Raw genomic sequence first — 25,594 nt, 5'->3', positions numbered from 1 at the left:
ATTAGTCCCAAATCTTCGAGCTTTTATTCGGACGGGAAGGAGGCAACCCTCATAACAACGGTCTAGGACTGTACCACCTACGAATTTGTGCGACTCGCTTAATGCTAATGTGAATGCTAAATCTCAACAATTTCATTTCCGTGCAAGAAACGACGCGTCTTCAAATACTCTTTAAGTGTTCATGAGAAATCTATCCATGATTCCCCAGAATATCCGGATTCTACCGTAATTCTTCCTTCAAATTCTCCCATTTGCCCCCATGAATAGTTCCTTCCGAGATTGTTTCGCTGTCCTTCCGGACTTTTCGAGAGTTGTTCTAAAGGTTTCGACTAGAGTTCGCCCCCAGATTTCAGCAGAAGTTTTTTTTACAAGGTCTTTGTAGAGTACCTCCCAGGGTTTCTTCCAAAGGCTTTCGCGATATGCTTCCCAAGTTTCTCGCTGGATTTCTTCCAGAGATCCTTCCAAAATTTATTCAATGTTCCTGCAGGAATTTGATGCAGATTTTTACAGAAGTTCTTCCAGGAATTTCTACCAGATTTTTTTTAGTTGTTATTTACATGCAGTTTAACTCAAATAATCTAATTCTACATTCTTCTGCCAGAAAGTTTTTCGACATTTCTCTTTGATTTCCTTCCGTGGTTCCGCCCGTAGCTTCTCCCGGAATTTCTCTTGGAGGTTATCAAAGTTTCCCCTTCATATTTCCTCCCGGGATTAGTCCCAGAATATTTTCTTATATGTCTCAGTGTTTCTGCTGAAGTTCCTTTCGGGATTTCTCCAATAAGCCTTTGCGAAGTTGCTCGCCAGATTTCACCTGCATTTCTTCCGCTATTTCTTCGAAAATTTCTTCAAGGAATTTCATAAGTCATACCAGGAGACATTCCGAAGAAAAACTCCTGGAAAAAAAACCTAGAAGAACTCGGGAAGCAATTATTACAGATATCTCACAACCCAGTCAACCAGTGATCGTATAAGATGTTAAAGTGGAGGCGATATGCGTACATTTTCTATGCGTCTAAATGAAGGCATGCACGCATATGGCCTCCAGTTTATCATCTTATGCAACATTATACGATTACTGGTTGTCTGGGAAGGAGCATCCAGCTTATTGAGACAATTTCTGGTAGGCATTCCGGAAAGAGTGGTGGGAACAATCCCGAAAACATCTGCTTAAAAATACATCCCAAGTGGATCACTGCAAGAATCCGGTAAACAACTACGATGAAATACCTGGAAAAGTTCTAAAAGAAATCACGAGTAGAACTGCATGAGAAATATCAGCAAAAGCTCCTGCAGAAGTCCCAGAAGACACTCCGAAAACAAAAATCGTAGGAGAAAGACCAGGGGAAATTCAGAAAAACTCTAAGAGACATCCCAGGACCAATACTGAAATGAACTTTCTGATAGAAGTCCAGGGGGAAATTCCGAGAGAATTCTCTGGTGAAACGTTTGAAACCTATAAGAACCTTTAGGAAATATCGCAGCTGAAACTCCTGGAGACACCCAGGGACAAATTCTAGAAGAAAGTTCACGATTTTTTGTGAAAAACTTGAAACTTCGAAAGAAATGGCGGGAGGAACTCCAGCAGTTTTTTTTTTAAACTCCTCATGATACTCTTGGAGGAGTTCTAGTAGAAATCCCAGGAATAAATCCTGAAGCAACTCTGGGAGAAATCTCGGAAAGATCTCCTGGGAAAATCCCAAGTGGAACTGTGAAGGGGAATCGCGGACATTTTTAAGAGAAATTCCGAAAGAAATTCAGAAGAAGTTGCGCAACAACATCTACGATATATCCTTAGATGCATCTCCACATGTTCATGTTTTATCGGTACAAAATTTCTCTGAGCATTCAAGAACTTCCCTGAGTATTCCAGGTTGTTCCAGGCAGTAGACACCATGTGAGGTTATCTACGACCTAACGACCTAAAGCATTTTTATTTCTACAAAAGTGAACACCCCAGAACTTTCTTCGTTTTTCCTGAAACCTTCAGTGGTTTCTCGTGAAAGTCATATTTATAAAAAAAAATCCCAGCGTTGTCTTTCTGTATGTCCGTAACGAAATGTTTTTGAAATGTTTCGTTGAAATGTTTCACCATAGTTGTATCAAATTTCTAAAAGGTACGAGAACATTCTAAATAAATAATTTTCTAAAATGCTCTAAAATATGGAACTTCTTAAATTTTTGAGAATCCCCTTGAAGTTTCTGGACGCTTCAGAAAGAAGAAGAAGAGGATCCTTCTGCAGCATTATGGAACATCTTTTTTTTTGGCGTAACGTCCCAACTGGGACAAACCCTGCTTCTCAGCTTAGTGTCCATGAGCTCAGTTATTAACTGAGAACTTCGTCTTCTAATAACCACTTCTAAGTTGTTAAACGTTTTAGAAAAGAACCTTCTAGAATGTTCTAGAGAGCATGAAATTTTATTATATTGGGAAAAATTTATGGACGTTAGGGAACGAGCAAGGAACCAAAAAAGAACCTTCTAGAATGTTCTGGAACATAAAAATCCATAACATTTCCAGAAACCTCCTGAAAGATACTGAACGTTACAAAAGTAAAACAATCATCTGAGATATTCTGGATATCAAACTTCCTCAAATATCGAAAACTTTCTGTGCGTTACTGAACGTTTCAATCAGAGCAAGGAGAAGAACCTTCTGGAATGTTCTGTACACTTTTCATTCTTAATTTCAAGAACTTTCTGGAAGTTTATGAAGGTCCAAGAAAGAAGTAAAGGGCCTTCTAAAATGTTCTGGAACACCAAAATTCAATTTCGAGACCTTTCTAGAGATTACTGAATGTTTCAGAAAGAAGAGAAATAATCTACGAAAATGTTCTAGATAATCAAAATTCTTAGAACTTTCGACAGGTTACTGGACAAAACAAGACAAAGACCTTCTGCAAACTTTTTCAAATTTATGAAAAGTGTCTGAGAGTTTGTGAACGTTCCAGAAAGAATGAAAAATACCCTTTAAGAAGGTTCTGGAACAACCAAGTTCATAAAATGTTTGAGAAATTTCTGGAAGCTACTGAACATTCCAAATGAAAACAGAAAAAATCTCTAGAATATTCTGGAATATTAAACTTCCCAGGTATTTCCAGAAATTACTGAATGTTTCAGAAAGAACAAGAAAACTAACCTTCTGGAATTTTCTGGAACAAATTATTTAATGCCGATTATATTCGGGGAGTTTGTCAACGTTCAAGAAAAAAAAAATGTCAAATAGACCTTCTGAAAAGTTCTGGAAAATCAGAATTCATTAAATTTTGAGAACTTTCTGGAGATTACTAAACGTTCAAGAGAGAGGCATTCTGGAGAGAGATTCTGGAATGTTCTCGAAAACACTTTCATTGAAGAAGTGTAACTGGAATTTTAAAAACATTTTTTTTAGCTAACGTGGCTAGCCACGTCGGGTCACTAGTTTATAAAAAAATCCCAGCTGTCTGTCTGTCTGTTCGTAACGCTTCCAAATGTTTCGTTGAAATGTTTTCACCATAGTTGTATCAAACTTCTCAGAATTACGAGAACTTTCTGGATATTTATTGACTTTCCAGAAATAATAGGAAGAACCTTCCGGAATATTCTAGAACTTCAATAATCTAAAAATTCCAAAAACTTTCTGGAAGTTTATGAAAATTAAAAAAAAAAGAACGATCTAGAATATTCTGGAGTATTAAACTTCTTAAACTTCAGAGAATCTTCTTGAAGTTTCTGGACGCTTTAGAAAGAAGAGGAAGAACCTTCTGCGGCATTATGGTTTATCTTCTTCCTTTTTCTTGGCGTAATGTTTCAAACTGGGACAAAGTCTGCTTCTCAACTCAAGAGTCTATGAGCTCTTCCACAGTTGTAAACTGAGAACTTCCTCTTCTAATGATCATTCCTAAATTGTTAAACGTTTTAAAAAAGAACCTTTTAGAATGTTCTAAAACATAGGTTCCCAAACTTTCAGATCACGCGACCCCTTTTTGCCAGCAGACGTAGTTTTCGCGACCCCCCATAGAAATTCCCTCATTTGTTGTCTGTTACAGTCAAATATTTTACTGTCCCTCACGACCCCCTGGTTGAAGGCCGGCGACCCCCCTGGGGGGTCACGACCCACAGTTTGGGAAACCATGTTCTAAAACATAAAACTTTATAAAATTTGGAAAACTTTTTGGACGTTATGGAACGAGTAAGGAAGCAAAAAAGAAGCTACTGAAACATAAAAATCAATAAAATTTCCGGGAACGTCCTGGAAGATATTGAACGTTCCAAAAGTAAAACAACCATCTGAGATATTCTGGATGACTAAGATACTGAACGTTTGAAAGAGAAAGGAGAAGAACCTTCAGAAATGTTCTGTAACACTTTTTTTTTTAATTTCGAGAATTTCCGGGAAGTTAATGAACGTTCAAAAAAGAAATAAATGACAATCTGGGATGTTCTGAAACATCAAAATTCAGGAAATTTCGAGAACTTCTGGAAATTGCTGAATGTTTAAAAAAGAAGAATAATAATCTTTGAGAACGTTGTGGGTAATTAAATTCTTAAAACTCTAAGAACATTCGAGAAGTTTCTGGACGTCCCAAAAACAAGACAAAGAATCTTCTGCAAACTTTTCAAATGTACGAAAAGTGTCTGGAAGTTTGTGAACGTTCCAGAAAGAAAATAACCTTCTGCAACAACCAAATCTCATAAATTTGTGGAAGCTACTGAACGTTGAAACAACCAGAAAAATCCTCAACAATATTCTGGGACATCGAACTTCCCTAAACACCCTGGAACTTTCTAGAAGCTGCTGATCGTTTCAGAAAGAATAAGAAAATGAACCTTTTGGATTTTTCTGGAACATATTTTTTTTAATGCCGAGAATGTTCGGGGAGTTGGAGTGTGCAATAACCTTCTTAGCAGCACCACTCACTCCCAACGATTTTATGTTCATACACCATTCCCCTAAAACAAAACGGTTGGTACGGTTGTCCTCGTTTCTTCCTTCATTCAATTTAAAAATGTTTGTCAATCATGTGGATAATCTGATTGCCTTAAGTTTTTGAATTAATATCCTCCAACCTATTGGTCTGCACTACGGGCTTGGCCATTTTAATATTTGGGTCACATCTCTGATTTGCTGCAAATATGAATGCTGACAAGAAAATATCAAAAGAAATTTTTGATATTTCCAGGATGCAAGCACTAGAATAGAATAGAATAGAATTGAATGCCGAGAATGTTCGGCGAGTTGGTGAGAGTTCAAGAAGAAATATAAAACGAACCTTTTGAAAAGTTCGGGAACATCAAAATTTAATAAATTTCGAGAACTTTCTGGAGATTACTGAACGTTCACGAGAGACGCATTCTGGAGAGAGATTCTAGAATGTTCTCGAGAACTTTATAGAAATAGCAGAACTTTCAAGAAATCTCTGGGACTCTCCTTTCCATAAAAGCGAACGGGCCAGTAGATTCGGCAGTATTTTCTGAACCGACAAACGTTTATGTGAAAAAAATGTTGCAGTGAAAAAGTGTAACTGGAATTTTTAAAACAATCTAGCCACGTCGGGTGTTTGACAATGTATTTTTCTTTTTTCGAAATGCGCTCTACTGCCGTGAATCGCATATCTGTCCCATTTGCATAGGAAATCCAGCAAAGATGGGACTGATATGCGATTCACGGCAGTCTAGGACTGTTATGTTCCAGATTCCAGTTTTTCTTCTTCCCACAGAAACATTCCTGAAATTTCTTCGAACTCAAAACAGAAAGCTGTCCAGTATTCCATTACTAGCTGACCCGACGTTTGTTTTCACAATTCCGAGAATTGTCATTTTTGTTTATCTATCATGAACCATATTTATTCCTCTGAAGTGTTCTAGAATATCCTACTACATACTTTCCTGAAAAGTGCCAGAAGTTTCTTCTTCTTCTTCTAAACGGAATGTTTTCTCTAGTATTCTGAACAACTTCATTTTTTCAGGAACTTGTAAAAATCAGCCTGTGTATTCCAGAGCAGCGTAACATTTTCTCAAAATCTAGGGATTGTAAAATGTCTATGCATAAGCTTGAAAATCCCTGTTCTAGAATTTTCTGGAATGCATTATAGTACACCAGAAGATTGTATGTTTAGGAAACATTATTCCAAATACTCGAATAATGTGTGGAAAATACAAATTGTAAAATATGGGTAGCATTTCCATTGTCTACTGATGTTTTACAATTTTCCACTGTAAATGACTACAGTTAATGGCGCAAAACTAGCATTGAACCAGAATTTTGTAGATTTACCAAACAAATCATAACTTGCGGGAAATCTTATATTTGTTAGATAAATTATAACGACAAGAATGAAAATAACTGCTATGATTCTATGCTTTCCTCCAAGAACCCTCAAAAATCTTATGAGAACATTTCGGCTAAACTAATGCATATATAACAGGAGTTCGGTATGTTGTCGTTAGTTGCAAAAAAGTGTATATTTTGATTTCATACTGTACATTATTTTTTCACGAAAATAAATTACAACGGTAGCAATTGATTATTCAGTCTATAAAGCTCGAATTAATTAAAAAGCCTATTAAACTAAAATTGAATATTCTACATCACATTTTTCAGCATTCGTCATTCATTCATCACCCTTTTAATCAACTTCCTCCACCGTCGGTCCCGTTCGACCACCGAATCCTCCTGCCTGCTGACCGCAGCTAGTCGCACCAGCTCCCGCACCGGTTCCACCCTGATGCAACCGAGTCATGATCGGACTGCAAACTCGGCTCAGTTCCTGCATCTTGTGCTCGAACTCATCCTTCTCGGCCATCGTGTTTCCGTCCAGCCATCGGAGCGTTTCGTCGCACTTGTCCTTCACGGTGTTCTTGTCCGACTCGCTCAGTTTGTCTCCGGCCGATTCGAGCGATTGCTTCAGCTGGAAACAGTAGCCTTCCAGCTGGTTCCGGGCGAAAATGCGCTCCCGTTGCTTCTCGTCTTCTTCGCGGAATTTCTCAGCCTCGTTCACCATTCGATCGATATCAGCCTGACTCAGTCGGCCCTTGTCGTTCTTGATAGTGATGTTCTTCTCCTTTCCGGTACTCTTCTCCTTGGCTGATACGTTCAGGATACCGTTGGCGTCCATATCGAAAGTGACCTCAATCTGGGGAGCGCCTCTGGGAGCCGGTGGAATGCCAGATAGGTCGAACTGTCCCAGACGGTTATTGTCTCTGGTCATGGCACGTTCTCCTTCGAACACCTGGATCGATACTCCTGGCTGGTTGTCCGCATAGGTCGAGAATATCTGGGTCTGCTTGCACGGGATTCGACTGTTGCGCTCAATCAGTTTAGTCATCACTCCTCCGGCTGTCTCGATACCCAGGGATAGTGGAGCCACATCAACTAACAGCACATCTTGGATCTTCTCGTCCTTGTCTCCACTGAGAATAGCAGCTTGAACTGCGGCACCATATGCCACAGCTTCATCCGGGTTGATCGATAGGTTCAGCGACTTTCCACAGAAGAAGTTTTGCAACAGATTCTGGACTTTTGGAATGCGAGTTGATCCACCAACCAGAACGATGTCGTGGATTGAGCTCTTGTCCATTTTGGCGTCGGACAGAGCTTTCTCAACTGGTTGAAGTGTGGATCGGAACAGATCCGAGCACAGTTCCTCGAATCGAGCTCGGGAGATTTTCGTGTAGTAATCGATTCCTTCAATCAGGGCATCGATTTCAATTGTGGCTTCAGTGCTGGAGGACAGTGTTCGCTTGGCTCGTTCACATGCTGTTCTTAGTCGCCGCAGAGCTCGAGGATTCGTTGAGATATCTTTCTTGAACTTACGCTTGAATTCCTCCACGAAGTGTGACACCAGGCGGTTGTCGAAATCTTCTCCTCCCAGATGAGTATCACCGGCCGTGGCTCGTACCTCGAAGAGCGAACCTTCGTCGATGGTTAGAATGGAGACGTCGAATGTGCCACCACCCAAGTCGAAGATCAGGACATTCCGTTCACCTTTGAGATTCTTGTCCAGTCCGTATGCCAATGCAGCGGCCGTCGGTTCGTTGATGATTCGCATCACATTGAGTCCCGCAATGGCTCCAGCGTCCTTCGTGGCCTGTCGCTGGGAATCGTTGAAATAAGCTGGAACTGTGATGACTGCGTTCTTAACACTCTTTCCCAGATAGGCCTCAGCAGTTTCGCGCATCTTCACCAGAACCATCGAGCTGATTTCCTCCGGAGCGAATCGTTTCCTCTCTCCCTTGAACTCGACTTCGATCTTAGGCTTACCGCCATCGTTGAACACCTTGAAGGGCCAGTGTTTGATATCGGCCTGGATTTTCGGATCGTCAAAACGACGTCCAATCAATCGTTTGGCATCGAAGACGGTGTTTTGCGGGTTGAGGGCCACCTGGTTCTTGGCCGCATCTCCGATCAGCCGTTCCGTGTCCGAGAATGCCACATAGCTGGGGGTGGTTCGATTTCCCTGGTCGTTGGCGATGATTTCCACTTTGCCATGCTGGAACACTCCCACGCAGGAGTACGTGGTTCCCAAATCGATACCAATTGCAGACATTTTTGCGTTGGATTCACTGACTTTCAATACTTTTTGACTTGTAATGACACAATTTTTCTTCTTATTCACTTATTTTAACTGTCTGAATTTGTTTCACTTCTGAATACTGAATTCGTTTGCGTAGATTTGCTTTCGCGCTTTATCGCTCTCTTGCTTGTGTTTCGTTCTCTTGTTTGAACTGTTATGACGAGAGCTGCTCGAACCGGGCGTTTATATAGTAGAAACGAGCAGTTCTAGAAAATTCGAGCGCTTTCCATGCGTGTTCGAGCAGATTCGATTAGGTACTCGATTGATGTCGGTGTCTCTGCTGCTGCCTGCCTGCTATCATTCGACTGGATGTCGTGCTCTCTACGGTTGTATGTGTTGGTAATGATTCGGGATGAGGACAGGTGGTGGGATCAACACAGCCGTGTTAAGACCGAGAAAAGTCTAGAGTACTTTATGATATGAATATTTTTTTTGGATCAAATGAGCTTGATTTGAATTGTGTTCATTGCTATGCATGGGAACTCTGTTTGATATTGAGAGTTGTTAGAAAAACCTAACAAACGCTAATCAGTACATTCTGTCAACGAAAAAACCTGCAATTAATTTTAATAACATCAATTTTAGTAAATTTGTATATAAATGTGCGGCACAGTGCGCAAAAAAGTGCTTACCTTGACAGTTGCAAATTTATGATCTGAAATGCGATGTTCAAATCGAAATTGCAAGAAAACGATAAGAGATAGAAGTTTGATGACAAAGAACGAATTCTAGAGTGGAACAGGGGCCACAACTTTGCCAAAGAAAGAATTTTAAATTATTACGCATTTTTTAAAGATAATTGACAAAAACAAATTTAAAAAACACTACTTTTGAGCTATTGGCTCTAGAAAACTTAGTTATTTAACTAAACCAATCGATTCAAAGATGCCATTCGATAGAAAATTCAATGAATAAGGGCCAAAAAACTGCGATAAATTTGACCATTTTCAAGTTATAGCCAGATAAGGCAATAATAGTCAAAAACATGGAAAGCTCAATAATTACGCAACGGTTGAGATTTGACTATATACGTAGAACGATTTTTTTTTCACCATTCAAGGTCCTCTATCACCCTTTGAAAAGTTTGCACTCAGGAACCCAACACCCTGTATAACGGTAAAAAAATTATTGTAATCCTGATTAGGCACAATGTTCAACAAAGTTGCCATCATCATAGCTTAAATTTTGCCGGCATACAATATATCTAATGAATTCGAAATAGTCAATGTGAAAACAAACTAGTCATTGCGATATCTTCGCAATATTTAATTTAGGACCCATGTATCCGAAGCGGCAAACAAGCAAATATTCAGCAAGACCATAATGAGGGGGGAACTTTTCGTAATAAAAATATTCGTCACGAAATTCTACGAATGCGAAAATAGACCACAGTATATCACTTGGAATTGCTCATAGAACAGGCTCTGTTACAGTGGGGACGTTACGCCAAAAAAGAAGACGAATTGCTGTTGCAGCGTCCATACTCATGACTGATGGGCACACCACGATAATAAATCACATTTCATATTTTCAGACTCGGGTATCATGTTGTATCATCATCCAAGCATATTTGATCGAAGCGTTTAAAATACATCGGTGAATCACATTTACAGAACTTGCGTCGGAAAAATGTAAACATCACATTTCCACAACACGAAGGCGAATGCAGAATCAAAATGAATATTGCGAAAGCGCATGTGCAGAATACAGAACACACTCACACATACTACAACGTCAAGGAATCTTCCTGACGTTTCTAATGAATGAACGTGCACCACAGCACTAGACTGATCCTCCTCAAACGACAGAAGTTCTAAAAGAGTAAACGGGGAAAAGGGGGAAAATTCAAAATATGTATGTAAACGTTTCGATTCATAATTCATTCCTGTTAGAAGAACAAAAGGAGGATTTTGGAACATTCTAGAACACTCTTCGGAAAAAGGAATATAATGTATTTAAAAAAAACCGGAGGTTCTGGAATATTCTAACATTTTAGGGCATATTTTGGAGTCACAAGTTATTATTATTATTAATAATATTTATTAACGACACTTTACCACTCCTGTGGCATTCGTGTCCGAGTCAGAAGTGTTCCAAAACTTTACGCAATTAATGGAATATTCGCCATTATTACTTTCTTAGACTGGTAGAAACAATCTTATCAGCAAACGAGACTGGCAACATCGGGTCCGCTAGTACTTTTTAACGTGTTTCAAAGCAGTACGGGAATTTAAAAATCGAATCGAATCCTATTCTGGATCGTAGATGCAAGACACGTAAAGATTTTTGAGCCAGTCTAAACGAATGACCGCACACAAGAAACTGAGAGAGAATATGACCCACCAAGAGGTAGATACTTCTACCACATTCGAGCAATGCGCAAACGAAAGTGCTCGAACACTCACAGAAAGCACTCGACGTTTCTAGATCTGCTCGTTTCTACTATATAAACACCCGGTTCGAGCAGCTCTCGTCATAACAGTACAAACAAGAGAGCGAAGCACAAGCAAAAGCGATAAAGCGCAAAAGCAAGTCTACGCAAACGAAATCAAATTCAGAAGTGAATCAAACTCAGTCAGTGAAATAAGTGAATCTACAGTAAAATTGTGTCATTACAAGTCAAAAAGTATTAAAAGTCAGTGAATCCAAAGCAAAAATGTCAGCAATTGGTATCGATTTGGGAACCACGTACTCCTGCGTGGGAGTGTTCCAGCATGGCAAAGTGGAAATCATCGCCAACGACCAGGGAAACCGCACCACCCCAAGCTATGTGGCATTCTCGGACACGGAACGGCTGATCGGCGACGCAGCCAAGAACCAGGTGGCCCTCAACCCGCAGAACACCGTTTTCGACGCCAAGCGGCTGATTGGACGCCGTTTCGACGACCCGAAAATCCAGGCCGACATCAAACACTGGCCCTTCAAGGTGTTCAACGATGCCGGAAAGCCAAAGATCGAAGTCGAGTTCAAGGGTGAGAGGAAACGATTCGCACCGGAGGAAATCAGTTCAATGGTTCTGGTGAAGATGCGTGAAACTGCCGAGGCCTATCTGGGAAAGAGTGTAAAGGATGCAGTGATCACAGTTCCAGCATATTTCAACGATTCCCAGAGACAAGCCACAAAGGACGCAGGAGCCATTGCAGGACTCAATGTGATGCGAATCATCAACGAACCAACGGCAGCTGCATTGGCATACGGTCTTGACAAGAATCTCAAAGGCGAACGAAATGTCCTGATCTTCGACTTGGGTGGTGGTACATTTGACGTCTCCATTCTAACCATCGATGAAGGCTCATTGTTCGAAGTGAAAGCTACGGCTGGTGACACTCATCTGGGAGGAGAGGACTTTGATAACCGCATGGTGTCACACTTCGTTGAGGAATTTAAACGTAAGTTTAAGAAAGACATCTCATCGAATCCTCGAGCCCTGCGACGACTTAGAACGGCATGTGAACGAGCGAAGCGCACACTGTCGTCCAGCACTGAAGCAACTCTGGAAATTGACGCCCTAGCCGACGGAGTCGATTTCTACACGAAAATCTCCCGGGCTCGATTTGAGGAACTGTGCTCTGATCTGTTCCGATCCACACTTCAACCAGTTGAGAAGGCTCTGTCCGACGCCAAAATGGACAAGAGCACAATTCATGACATCGTGCTGGTTGGTGGATCAACTCGCATTCCAAAAGTCCAGAATCTGCTGCAGAACTTCTTCTGCGGAAAGTCGCTGAATCTATCGATCAACCCAGACGAGGCCGTGGCATACGGTGCTGCTGTTCAAGCTGCCATTCTCAGTGGAGACAAGGATCAAAAGATCCAGGATGTCCTGCTCGTTGATGTGGCTCCACTCTCCCTGGGCATCGAGACAGCTGGAGGAGTCATGACGAAGCTAATTGAGCGCAACAGTCGAATCCCGTGCAAACAGACCAAAACATTCACAACATATGCGGACAACCAGCCAGGAGTATCGATCCAGGTGTTCGAAGGAGAACGTGCCATGACCAGAGATAACAACCGTCTGGGACAGTTCGAACTATCTGGCATTCCACCAGCTCCCAGAGGCGTTCCGCAAGTTGAGGTTACATTCAATTTGGACGCCAACGGCATTCTAAATGTAACGGCCAAGGACAAAAGCAGCGGAAACGAGAAGAACATCACAATCAAGAACGACAAGGGCCGACTGAGCCAAGCCGATATCGACCGGATGGTGAACGAGGCGGAAAAGTACCGCGAAGAAGACGAAAAACAGCGAGAACGTATTTCCGCCCGGAACCAGCTGGAAGGCTACTGCTTCCAGCTGAAGCAATCGCTCGAATCGGCCGGAGACAAACTGAGCGAGTCGGACAAGAACACCGTGAAGGACAAGTGCGACGAAACGCTCCGATGGCTGGACGGAAACACGATGGCCGAGAAGGACGAGTTCGAACACAAGAGGCAGGAGCTGAGCCGAGTTTGCAGTCCGATCATGACTCGGTTGCATCAGGGTGGAGCCGGTGCGGGAGCTGGAGCTTCTAGCTGTGGCCAACAGGCAGGAGGGTTCGGGGCTCGTCCAGGACCCACGGTGGAGGAAATGGATTGAAGTAAATAGACAAGACTGAATGATAGCTCGAGTGAATGATGTTGAATGTGATGTAAATATGTATTGTACATATGTCTAGAATGAGATTAAACATTTATTTATTTGGTTTTGTTATAAGTTCCTATAGTTTTTACAAAAATAAATTATAACTGAACAAATTTACAACAATTTCGTTCAACTACATCTCGAAAAAATATTCCGAAATCCTCTAACAATAATTTGAACTTATTCTATAAATTAGATAATTATAAGTAGGTGAACTGTGAAGTTGGTGAAGTACTTTCCGAAAGAAAATTTGATGCAGCATAGTATGGAAAAAAACCTCGGCAATTCTCCACACAATGCGGACTTGTGATTTGGTGCGATAAAAGCTGTTTTCCAAACAAACGATAGTTGCGATGCGATAGAAGCTGCTGATTCACTAGAACAGTTCTTCAGAAATAAGGGAAGGATGCCGTTGGTTTCAAGTAATTTTTAAGTATAGTGTTCGTCAATTGCGCCGAGTACTTTATTCGAGGAGATCTGTATAACAGGTAGGTTTATGATGTGCGAGCGAATATGGTCGAAGCGATCTTGGCTAGCTTCATTGTGACGCTTTGCTGAATATGTACACTCTCAAAGAACAGTGAAAAAAAATCGAACGCCTCGGAATTGGAATTAGCTGGGGCATTGTTGTAATCCACGTGGCGAGGAACGCGTGCAGCTGTGCGTGTTTTCAGGATGCTGAGGCCTTTTCGGTCACCGTTTCTGCAATGACCAAGCCACTCGCGTTGCTGTTTCTGCTTCCTTAGTCCATGTGGTGTCCGTTCCCGTCACCCAATAGTAGAATTGGTGCCGACATGCAGTTCTCATGACATGGACTTTGAGGTTTAGGAGTTTCTGATTTGGGAGGTAGAAGCTTAGATTCGGGAGGTAAAAGATAGGTAGCGATCGAGATAGGCCGGGTGATCCGGACCGCTACGCGGGATAATTCCGTGTCTACATCAACAATATCACAAGGCAGCTCGCATACGCGCCAACTTGTGACGTAGTTGGGGGGGGCAAGGCCTCCCAAAAACAATGAAATCCGGCAAATATCGACGCAGTTCATCTTATTCAGGCATATTCACGTGAAAACTAGTACATTGAGGTGAAAAAAGTTCAGCATTGTCCAATTTTGAAGAGCAGCTCGGAAGCTTCCTGTTTCAGAATTTGTTCCAATTTGGATAGATTATTATCATATCCATTGACGTTCGACTGTAGAGCCAGTGGAACTCCTTTACTGAGAGTTCTGGGGAATGGCGGTGAAGCTGTTGAAGCTGCCGATGCTGAAGAGAGGTTGTTGTTCGAGGAGCTAGCAAGAGGGCTATGCCCAACAACGGACGTGTTGCTATGCCGTTCTGAGAGAACCTATGATGAGGGAAAGTACAGGATGCCCTCCGTCCCGATGCCTTTTTGTAGGAACTCGTCCTGTTTGGTTGATTATAGGGCATTGGTTTCCAGGTTGACCAGATGGCTGGTTGTTGCAATGCGAATGATGGACCGGCCTGTTCAGAGTACCCACCGTCCAGAGATTTTCCAGCTAGCCATTGTTCTGGTAGGCATAGAACCGGTAGAGCGGCGTTGCTGTCCCACTTTTTGTCCCTTGACAAAATTCCAGAAGCGTGACGGGTTCAGTTTAACGTAGTTCTGGACATCTTGGCAGTAGTTAACAATAATGACTAACACGTTACTTCGACCTCACGGAGAGCAGTTTGGTCGTTGTCAAATTTGGTGAGAAAAAAGCGATGCCGTGATTCATTCAACACGTTTCGAAGATGGCGAATCTCCCGGGTCCACCAAGACTTGTTGCAGGTTGAGTTAAACGCGCGTCTTTTGCGAGCCACACAGTCATTTAAAGTTGCAGTTTGCTGTAGAAAGCGAATACTGCATCATCAATAGTCGACGATGATCCCACACAACCTCGGCGAGCGTACGCTTCAACTGGTCGTAGCCGCATTTTTTGAAATCGTAGGCGCGTAGGCGACGGACCGTTCAAAGGAGCACGATGGGTTTGTGGTGATCGTCAACTGGCAGAAGTGATGTAGGAGCAGCAAATCGAGCCATGTGCTCCAGTAGACTTACAAATACAAGGTCGAGAAGATTTCCATTTTTGCTAGCAAAACAGTGCTTGGTGGGAGACCGACGACAGCGATAATGTAGAGTGAGCAATTGATGCAAACTGCGGTTTGAAGTCTTTCACTATTCGGTAGTTGAACAACCTCGCAGTAATGATGCTTTTTCACTGCTGCACTCCTCCACTTCGAGTAGGATCGCTGGTTTATTCGCTCCTGTAGGGTATGGATGAAAGTAGAGACTACCTGACGAGAGGAGGACCTTGGTTAGGGGAGTGCGTGAGGAGACGTGGTTGGTGGCAGCTGCGACTAGGAAGCGGAGAATCCGGATTGGTACGGTAACCTGGACCAGAAGACGTAGTAACGGAAATGTGGTCACCGGCGGATACTACAGCTCCTATAACAGCGTAAAAGGATGTACTCGGGTGATATCTCTGCACTACCGATGTCCTACGTCAGCCAGGTCTCCGTGGACACTAGAACGACATAGTCGCAACTGTGGTGAGCAACAGACGTAGTTGTATGTTTTTTGGTACTCACGCCTCTTACGTTTTGGTAATACACCGAGAAGTTCGTCTTTTGGTTATTGCCAGTTCCTTCGACGCTGGAGACAATTTTGGTTCCTGGTGACTCATCGCATGCCATTATTGGATGCGTTACTGGAATCGTCGGACTGCAAAACGGTGAGACGCTAAGAAGCGTTCAACATAGCTCTGGTCCTCACAAGTTCCTACCTCATGCTTTCACGGGTCAATCGATAACAAAGACCGCCTGCTAAGAGTTGTGTGCTTAGCTGGTAGTGCAGCCTTACTTCAGCTAGATTGAGCAGGTACGTCCCGAGCGTCTGTTCACCAAGGAGGTGCGGCTCAATCAGCGTCTGTTCTGGCAACAAGCCATCTGCAGATTACCAGACCATCAAACAGAAAACCAAATCGTTCTAATCAACGGTAAATTCTTCTCGGATTAACTAATGTCCGCACATACCGCAGTGCGAATATAGATTCGGATCACTACCTAGTCGCTGTATGCATGCGCTTAAAACTTTCGACGGTTATTACCACACGTCGAAGTCGAACGCCGCGGCTCAACATTGAGCGGCTACGTAACGTAGAAGGGGCTCAAGACTACGCGCAGCAGTCAGCAGTGACCCTACCAACGGAAGAGCAGCTTGGCGCAGCTACACTTGAAAATGGCTCGAGGGACATCCGATCCGCCATAGGTAGTACCTCGGCTACAGCACTAGGCTTCGCGACTCCGAATCACAGAAACGACTGGTACGACGGCGAATGTGAACAGTTGAAAAAACGAGAAGAATGCAGCATGGGCGAGAATGCTGCAACACCGTACGAGAGCGAATGAGGCACGTTACAGACAGGCGCGGAACAGGCAGAACTCAGTCTTCCGGAGGAAGAAGCGTCAGCCATCACGAGTCTTCTCACGAGCGAGCGTGAGGTGGTCGAGAGGTGGCGGCAGCATTACGGTGAGCACCTCAATGGCGACGTTGCAAGCACCGAAGGTGGCATGGTAACATATCTATAGGAGTACGTGCGGAGGATGAAAGACTTACGGTCCCTGATTTTTAAGAGATTGAAGAGGAGGTTTGCCGGTTGAAAAACAACATAGCCGCTGGAGCAGATCAACTAAAATGCGAGCTTCTAAAATACGGTGGAGAAGCACCGGTGAGTGCACTACACTGGGTCATTACCAAGATTTGAGAGGAGGAAGTATTACCGGAGGAATGGATGGAAGGTATCGTGTGTCCCTTCTACAAAAAGGGCGACAAGTTGGATCGCGCGATCACACTACTGAGCGCAGCCTCCAAGATATTCTCTCAACTTTTATGCCACCATCTATCACCGATTGCAAGAGAGTTCGTGGGGCAATATCAGGCTGGATTCATGGGTGAACGCGCGCTACAACGGACCAGATGTTCGCCATGCGCCAGGTGTTGTAGAAACGCCGCGATTACAACGTGCCCACACATCACTTGTTCATTGATTTTTAATCGGCGTATGATACAATCGACCGAGACCAGCTATGGCAGATTATGCACGAATACGGATTCCCGAATAAACTGATACGACTGATCAAAACAACGACGAATCGAGTGATGTGCGTAGTTCGAGTATCAGGGACACTCTTGAGTCCCTTCAAATCTCGCAGAGGGTTACGGCAATGTGTAACCGTTCGTCGAATTTGCTTGAGAGGACCTAAAAACTCGGTGGCTTTTGCGCCACTCTCGCGTACCAGAGACCACCGGTTCATTTTTGATTTGCCCGACAAATTAGACGACTCTTCACTCAAGGGCTTCCTCGAACGGCCGTGGCTCGACTGAAATTTCCAAACGTACTAGAACTAATACACAAACATTCAAACTGCATCAATGACGGAAACTTACAAAGAACGGAACTAAGCAAATAGAACAAATAACAAGCAAATGAAAGAAAGTATTTGAAGTGAATTTATTTGATAATCGTCAATTTAAAAGGAAGGGCAATAACTCAAATTAAAACATCCAGACAATTGAATTCACTAAAGTGTATATTATCTTTCGCCATTGAGCGGCAAATTTATGTTGCGTGTTGTGTGTGTGTATTCATGGCCATGAGTGACATACCTGCGCAGGTTTTGTACGTCAACGGTGGTTTCTCCTGGCCAATCGTCAACGTTAGCTCGCTGTCCTGAATGTTCGCCGGACTATAGGTGCGGAGGGGTGTCGGCGGTCCGGTACTCTGCCTGATCGTACGTTGGCCGCACGCAGGTAGGCCGAAAGTATTCCCCTTGACTCCGTTTAACTGCCAATAATTGGCGGGCGAGGACGAGCGTTGTGGCTTAAAAAAGTCCTATAAGATACGTAACATGAATCGTCATTAGCTTAGCCTAGACACAAACCTTACATGAAACGGATAATCTCTACTAGATGAAACGGTTCAAATCCAAAGTCAAATTCAACGAATCCAATTCAAATAAGATTTTACTTAAAAAGATAAAAACGACAAAAGCTACAAATTTGAAACGATGGCGGAAACGTACATCTGACTAAAGAGTGAAGTCAGGCGAATCGGATTAGTCAATAATGTGTCGAAGACAAAGTACATGCTGGCCACGGGCTCTAGGGAGGAATTACCGCGCCCGCCACCCCGAATTTCTATCGACGGTGATGAAATCGAGGCGGTTGAAGAATTCGTGTACTTGGGCTATCTGGTGGATGCCGACAATGACACCAGCAGAGAAATTCAGAGACGCATTGTGGCAGGAAATCGAGCTTACTTTGGACTCCGCAGAACTCTACGATAGAACAAAGTTCGTCGTCACACGAAGTTAACTATCTACAAAACGCTGATTAGACCGGTAGTCCTCTATGGGCACGAAACATGGGCTCTACGTGCAAAGGACCAACGCGCCCTAGGAGTTTTCGAACGGAAGGTGTTGCGTACCATCTACGGCGGAGTGCAGCTGGAAGACGGGACTTGGAGAAGGCGAATGAACGACGAGCTGCATCAGCTGCTGAGAGAACACACGCCGAAAATCGAGGGAGGCAACGGTGGGCGGGTCATGTCATCAGGATGTCGGATAGCATCCCGATTGAAATGGTTCTCAAGAGTCATCCGACCGGTACAAGAAGACGTGGTGCGCAGCGAGCTAGGTGGGTCGATCAACTGGAGACGATTTGCGGACCCTTCGCAGAATGCGGAACTGGAGACGCACAGCCATGGACCGAGTCCAATGGAGACGACTCCTACGTACAGCATCGGTAAGGTAAGTAAGTGCCCTGTCTCGCCTAGTATGGACTTTCAGTTCCGATCACATTCATTAACAACTCAAAATTCTTAGAATAACTAATTGTCTGTCACAATTTTTAAGTCAAGTCAGCAGTTTTGAATTTCGAAGCTTTTACAGAGTTTGATAAAGTTTATTTCGTGTTAAGTACTGTTCCTTTTAATTCCACTAAGAATTTGCATCCTTTGACAGACACGTATTTCGACATCAACTGTAAGGTCGTCTTCAGTGTTTTGTCGAGTCGAATCAAGTGCAAGACACTGAAGATGACCTTACAGTTGAGGTCGAAATACGTATCTGTCAAAGGATGCAAATTCTTAGTGGAATAAAAAGGAACAGTACTTAACACGATTTTCTATTCCACTAACAAGCCCAGGTTCATCTTCATCAAAGTTTATTTGAAAAATGGGAAAATCAGGCCAAACATGTCTAAAGGTCCTATCTGCAGAAGAGAGGCTCTCTTTAGTTTCCCTCTCTTTCGTTAATATCTCAGCTGTTTATTTGTATTATGATTGTCTCCTTGCATTGAACGATAGTCAAAATAAACGTCTTTTGATTTGTACTGCAAAAGTAGTTGAAAAATGTACCATTACATTGCAATAATTGAAAGAGAAAGTGAACAAAGAGAGCCTCTCAAATGCAGATAGGACCTATTGAAATGTTTGGCCTATAAATATCTGAAAAGTTTTAGGCAAGCAACTGCTAGCTTTCAACCTAATGACTTATGACTGTTCTGCCAACTATCTTTAGAGCTAGAGGCTTTTGGTGTGCTGATTCTAATTACATTGAAACAACAATTTATTTTTGCTAGTATATTTTATTTAACAAAATAACATAATAAGATGCACTATTTAATTGATCTTCCTTGTGATTTTCCCAACTCGATATTTACAAAGAATCAACAAACGATCTGCATCGTCCATATCAACAGCCAATCTAACAAATATTCAGTCTCATTCAATCTCTCAACCCATTTTAATCAACTTCCTCGATGGTTGGCCCCGTTTGCGATTGGCCACCACATCCTCCTGTTTGCTGTCCTCCACAACTTGAATCTCTTGCTCCAGCTTCGGCTCCACCCTGATGCAACCGAGTCATGATCGGACTGCAAACTCGACTCAGCTCTTGCCTCTTGTGTTCAAACTCATCCTTCTCGGCCATCGTGTTTCCATCCAGCCATCGGAGCGTTTCGTCGCACTTGTCTTTCACGGTGTTCTTGTCCGATTCGCTCAGTTTTTCTCCGGCCGATTCGAGGGATTGCTTCAGTTGGAAACAGTAAGCTTCCAGCTGGTTCCGGGCGTAAATGCGTTCTCGCTGTTTTTCATCTTCTTCGCGGTACTTTTCTGCCTCGTTCACCATCCGGTCGATATCGGCCTGGCTCAGTCGGCCCTTGTCGTTCTTGATGGTGATGTTCTTCTCGTTTCCGCTGCTTTTGTCCTTGGCCGTTACATTTAGAATGCCGTTGGCATCCAAATTGAATGTAACCTCAACTTGCGGAACGCCTCTGGGAGCTGGTGGAATGCCAGATAGTTCGAACTGTCCCAGACGGTTGTTGTCTCTGGTCATGGCACGTTCTCCTTCGAACACCTGGATCGATACTCCTGGCTGGTTGTCCGCATATGTTGTGAATGTTTTGGTCTGTTTGCACGGGATTCGACTGTTACGGTCAATTAGTTTGGTCATGACTCCTCCAGCTGTCTCGATGCCCAGGGAGAGTGGAGCCACATCAACGAGCAGGACATCTTGGATCTTTTCGTCCTTGTCTCCGCTGAGGATGGCAGCTTGTATTGCAGCACCGTAAGCTACGGCCTCATCCGGGTTGATTGACAGATTCAGTGACTTTCCGCAGAAGAAGTTTTGCAGCAGATTCTGGACTTTTGGAATGCGAGTTGATCCACCAACCAGAACGATGTCGTGAATTGTGCTCTTGTCCATTTTGGCGTCGGACAGAGCCTTCTCAACTGGTTGAAGTGTGGATCGGAACAGATCCGAGCACAGCTCCTCAAATCGAGCTCTGGAAATCCTCGTGTAGAAATCGATTCCGTCGGCCAGGGCGTCGATTTCGAGAGTAGCTTCAGTGCTGGAAGACAATGTGCGCTTCGCTCGTTCACATGCCGTTCGCAGTCGTCGTAGGGCTCGGGCATTCGATGAGATATCTTTCTTATACTTGCGCTTGAACTCTTCCACAAAGTGTGACAACATGCGATTGTCGAAGTCCTCTCCTCCCAGATGAGTGTCACCAGCCGTAGCTTTTACTTCGAATAGCGAACCCTGATCGATGCTCAGGATGGAAACGTCAAATGTGCCACCACCCAGATCGAAGATCAGGACATTTCGTTCACCTTTGAGATTCTTGTCAAGACCGTAAGCCAATGCAGCTGCCGTCGGTTCGTTGATGATTCTCATCACATTGAGTCCGGCAATGGCTCCGGCGTCCTTTGTGGCCTGTCGCTGAGAATCGTTGAAATATGCTGGAACTGTTATAACTGCATTCTTGCAACTTTTTCCCAGATAGGCCTCAGCAGTTTCCCGCATTTTAACCAGAACCATCGAGCTGATTTCCTCCGGAGCGAATCGCTTCTTCTCGCCCTTGAACTCGACTTCGATTTTCGGCTTTCCGGCATCGTTGAAAACCTTGAAGGGCCAGTGTTTGATGTCGGCCTGGATTTTCGGGTCGTCGAAACGGCGTCCAATCAATCGCTTAGCGTCGAAAACTGTGTTCTGCGGGTTGAGGGCCACCTGGTTCTTGGCTGCATCACCGATGAGTCGTTCCGTGTCCGAGAATGCCACATAGCTTGGGGTGGTGCGGTTTCCTTGGTCGTTGGCAATGATTTCGACTTTGCCATGCTGGAACACTCCCACGCAGGAATACGTGGTTCCCAAATCGATACCAATTGCAGACATTTTTGCTTTGGATTCACTTTGTGGTTTTCGATTCGAATTGATACACTTTTCACTTATTTCACTACTTCAAATTTCAAACTGACTTCACTAGGAACTTTGTTTTCGTTTGGTATTGCTTGCGTATAGCTTCGCGCTTTGGATTTCAAGTGAGTGTTTCGCTCTCTCTTGCTTGAACTGTTATGACGAGAGCTGCTCGAACCGGGCGTTTATATAGTGGAAGCGAGCAGATCTGGAATAGTCGAGTGCTTTCCGCAAGCGTTCGAGGAGGTACGATGTCTTCGCTTATTATTTACCATTTGCTAGAATGAACTGGACACACACAGGGAATTCTAGAAGGGATCGAGCAGTTTCCTCTACCTGCTTGAATTTTCTGGATGTGTATTTGGTTTCAATGTATAGTGCCAAAAATTGATGAGCGTGTGTGTGTTTTTCGTCACAGAGGTGTTCAACTTCTCCCACATGAATCTTTATACAAGACAATGTATAGAGCAACCTTGAATGGCAAAATTAAAGTAATGTTCATCAAAATTCCATGATGACTTCGCTTCCAATGTTTTCGAGCTGATAACTATTAGATCATACGTAACTTTTAAGAATACCGAGTAGTTGTCAACAGTACTTTTTCGAGACATGAACCTTTACGTAAACTAAAGAGACCGAAGAACAAAGAGACGACATACCATGCTGATGGTGATTGTGGAACTGATTTAAAACATCACGATATTGCGCATTTCCCACCCAACTGGACCCCTTTCGCATTTAGCATATGTGCGGGAAATTGTGATTTCGCATCGAATCGTATCGGTGTCTTCTACGCACTTATTCAGCACCTTAAAGTGAATATGTGCGCAGAAGACACCGACACGATTCGATGCGAAATCGCAGTTTTATTGATGATCCCGCACATACGCTAACAGCGAAAGGGGTCTGGTGGGTTTGGGAAATGCGCTATATTTTCCTGTGGCGATATTTGCGGAGAGATATAACGGAGCAGGTGAAGGCAGCCCTGCCGAACACATTTATGGTATTCTACATTTTTGTTTTTAAGTCAGAGAAGATTTTTTGTTACAAATACACTCCCGTTCAAAAGTTTGGGGTCACCCCCTCAAAAACATGTCATTTTTTTAGGCCCATATCTTCGCCAATTTGCGTCCGATTTCAAAACCCTAGGTTTCATTCAAAAGATAATAAGTCAAAAAAACTTTGAACATGATTTAAAAGAAACTTTTTCAAAAAAAATTGTATGTAAACTTAACCCAACGTTGCCAAATTTTCTAAAAAATGAATATAAACTTACGGCAGTGTCACTGGAAGTTGGGTCGACCAAATTTTAAGATGAGAGCGGTAATGTGACCCATTTTCTATTAGCTTTCAACTGATTTTTACAGAACTTAGCTAAAAAATCTAGAAAAAAAGTTTTCAAATAAATTAATCCTTGATGTCATCGACCAAAAGTTTGGGGTCACCCCTCAATATGATGTATCGGTCAAAAGTTTGGGGTCACTTTCGTAAAACATGGAAAAGTGATTTGGTGATATCTTCGTCATCTATAGTTCAATTTTAATTGTTTTTGGCTCATTTCAAAGATAATTAACTAAATTTACGTTTGATGTCTTCAACTTAACGTATTTAACGATTTTTGTATATAAAAATGTTATGTAAAGTTAGCACATTTCACCACGCTTCAAAAAATGAGGCAACTTTACGTTAAGTTTTAGTATGTAAATTTCAACAAACATGTGGGGTTCAATATCTATGCAGTAAGTATCATTCATTTTGTTTCAAATAAGCCAAGAAGAATTAAAATTGAATGAAAAATGACGAAGATATCAACAAATCACTTTTCCATGTTTTACGATAGTGACCCCAAACTTTTGACCGATACAGCATTTTGAGTGGTGACCCCAAACTTTTGGTCGATGACATCAAGGATTAATTTACTAAATAACTTTTTTTCTACATTTTTTAGCTAAGTTCTGTAAAAAGCAGTTGAAAGGTAATAGAAAATGGGTCATATTACCGCTCTCATCTTAAAATTTGGTCGACCCAACTTCCAGCGACACTGCCGTAAGTTTATATTCATTTTTTAGAAAATTTGGCAACTTTGGGTTAAGTTTACATACAAAATTTTTTGAAAAAGTTTCTTTTTAATCATGTCCAAAGTTTCTTTGACTTATTATCTTTTGAATGAAACCTAGGGTTTTGAAATCGGACGCAAATTGGCGGAGATATGGGCCTAAAAAAATGACATGTTTTTGAGGGGGTGACCCCAAACTTTTGAACGGGAGTGTACGTAAGAAAATTGAACAATATCCAAGTAACCACTAAGTCGTATAAATTGGCATTAAATCAGATCTATATTCGTTAATAGAGCATCGTTAGCAAAGCTAACAGGCACTGTATCCTTTATTAGAGCTGCTCAAAAGCCATTTTTGACGTATTATTCGGCCGATTTACGGCCAATACTCCCTCAAAAGTTAAGAAGCTTATGAATTTTCTCAAAACACTGTGCTCTATTCATCTCTTTATAACTATGCATTTTCTTTGAGTACCAAAACTTAGCGACAATGTTTCGAAAGTTTCCCTGGCTGTGGAAAACTTCAATAATCAGAGATGTATTTAGCGTACAATCAATTTGTATGGGGCTTCTCTCGGTCGGATAGAGATGGTGTGCACCAATTGAGTTGTAAGCTAATACAGTGACGATTCGTTCGTTGAGAGCTCGTTAGATGGGCTGTCTCGATGGTTGAATGTTCACTGGTTGGGACAAAACCCAACTAAAAAGCACTGTCAATGTCAAAATAGATGTCTCCACGAAGCGAGAAATCGGGCAAGACTGCTCGATTTTTCACTTGTATCAGGCAACACTTCGAGAAAACCAGAGTGATCCAGAGCAATCCAGAGGAATTCTGAGCAACACTTCGATAACAGAGTTACTCTCGATGTATCTGTCTTGCCCCTAGTACCAGGGCATAGGGGAGTTGCAAAAGGAATTTTCGAAGAAGTTCCTATGGGAATCTTTGGATGAATGTCTATAGGATTGTTTGGCATCATTTGAAGCAATGAATTCCTCATGAAATTCTCCAAGAAATTCCTGGAGCCTTCTGGCGGAATTTCAGAGGGAATCTTCGGAAAATATCCTGAAGAAATACCTCGGATAATTTATTTTATTTGTACCTATTCCTCTTCGGAGACATTCGTGGAGAAATTTTAAAAGAAACTCTTGAATGAAATTTAAATAATTTTTTGAGCTTTATTTGAATAACAACCATATTGAGGAACAGTTTCAGGAAATTTCTGGCAAAAAATCATGGAAGGATTCCTGAGAAATCCTAAAAAAAAACAATTCTGAAGTAAACTACGGGAGAATTCTTGGAAGAATCGTTGGGCATATTTCTGGAAAAATCTTTGAGGATTTTGTTTTAGAAATTCTTGAATAGATTCCTAGTGTAGTCCATGAAGCAATTTCTAAAGAAATGAACGGAGAAATTTCTTGAGAAATTCTCGGGAAATTTCAAGAGCAATCCTTGGAAAGTTGCTAAAAAAGCCCAAAAAAACAACTCCAATAAAATTCCTCAAGAGATTTCTCAAGCAATTTTTCTAGAAATATCTTCAGCGATTCCTCCAAAGATTCGTCCAGTCCTCATGGATTCTTCCAGGTATTGCTCCACAAATTTCTCAAGGAATTC

General features: G+C 42.5%; 3 protein-coding genes across 3 annotated transcripts; 1 reads left to right on the top strand and 2 right to left on the bottom strand.

Moving 5' to 3' along the window:
• Positions 1 to 6,443: 6,443 nt before the first annotated feature.
• LOC115265081 (heat shock protein 70 A1-like) lies at positions 6,444 to 8,725 on the bottom strand. The gene has a single exon (XM_029869302.2). The coding sequence runs from the start codon at positions 8,523 to 8,525 to the stop codon at positions 6,606 to 6,608; it is 1,920 nt and encodes a 639-aa protein (XP_029725162.2). The 5' UTR covers positions 8,526 to 8,725; the 3' UTR covers positions 6,444 to 6,605.
• A 2,294-nt stretch (positions 8,726 to 11,019) lies between these two features.
• LOC115266509 (heat shock protein 70 A1) lies at positions 11,020 to 13,284 on the top strand. The gene has a single exon (XM_029872756.2). It carries the CDS (start codon positions 11,209 to 11,211, stop codon positions 13,126 to 13,128), a length of 1,920 nt encoding a protein of 639 aa, XP_029728616.1. The 5' UTR covers positions 11,020 to 11,208; the 3' UTR covers positions 13,129 to 13,284.
• A 6,518-nt stretch (positions 13,285 to 19,802) lies between these two features.
• LOC115265080 (heat shock protein 70 A1-like) lies at positions 19,803 to 22,481 on the bottom strand. The gene has a single exon (XM_029869300.2). It carries the CDS (start codon positions 21,903 to 21,905, stop codon positions 19,977 to 19,979), a length of 1,929 nt encoding a protein of 642 aa, XP_029725160.2. The 5' UTR covers positions 21,906 to 22,481; the 3' UTR covers positions 19,803 to 19,976.
• Positions 22,482 to 25,594: the final 3,113 nt, after the last annotated feature.

The sequence above is a fragment of the Aedes albopictus genome, chromosome 1, assembly GCF_035046485.1.
Source record: "Aedes albopictus strain Foshan chromosome 1, AalbF5, whole genome shotgun sequence".
NCBI classification, from domain to species: Eukaryota; Metazoa; Arthropoda; class Insecta; order Diptera; family Culicidae; genus Aedes; species Aedes albopictus.
This window is presented reverse-complemented; position numbering and strand designations above follow the sequence as displayed.

What these genes read in the sequence shown, in the direction of transcription:
- LOC115266509 (XM_029872756.2), top strand. Translation starts at nt 11,209, where the DNA reads ATGTCAGCAATTGGTATCGATTTGGGAACCACGTACTCCTGCGTGGGA.
- LOC115265081 (XM_029869302.2), bottom strand. Translation starts at nt 8,525, where the DNA reads ATGTCTGCAATTGGTATCGATTTGGGAACCACGTACTCCTGCGTGGGA.
- LOC115265080 (XM_029869300.2), bottom strand. Translation starts at nt 21,905, where the DNA reads ATGTCTGCAATTGGTATCGATTTGGGAACCACGTATTCCTGCGTGGGA.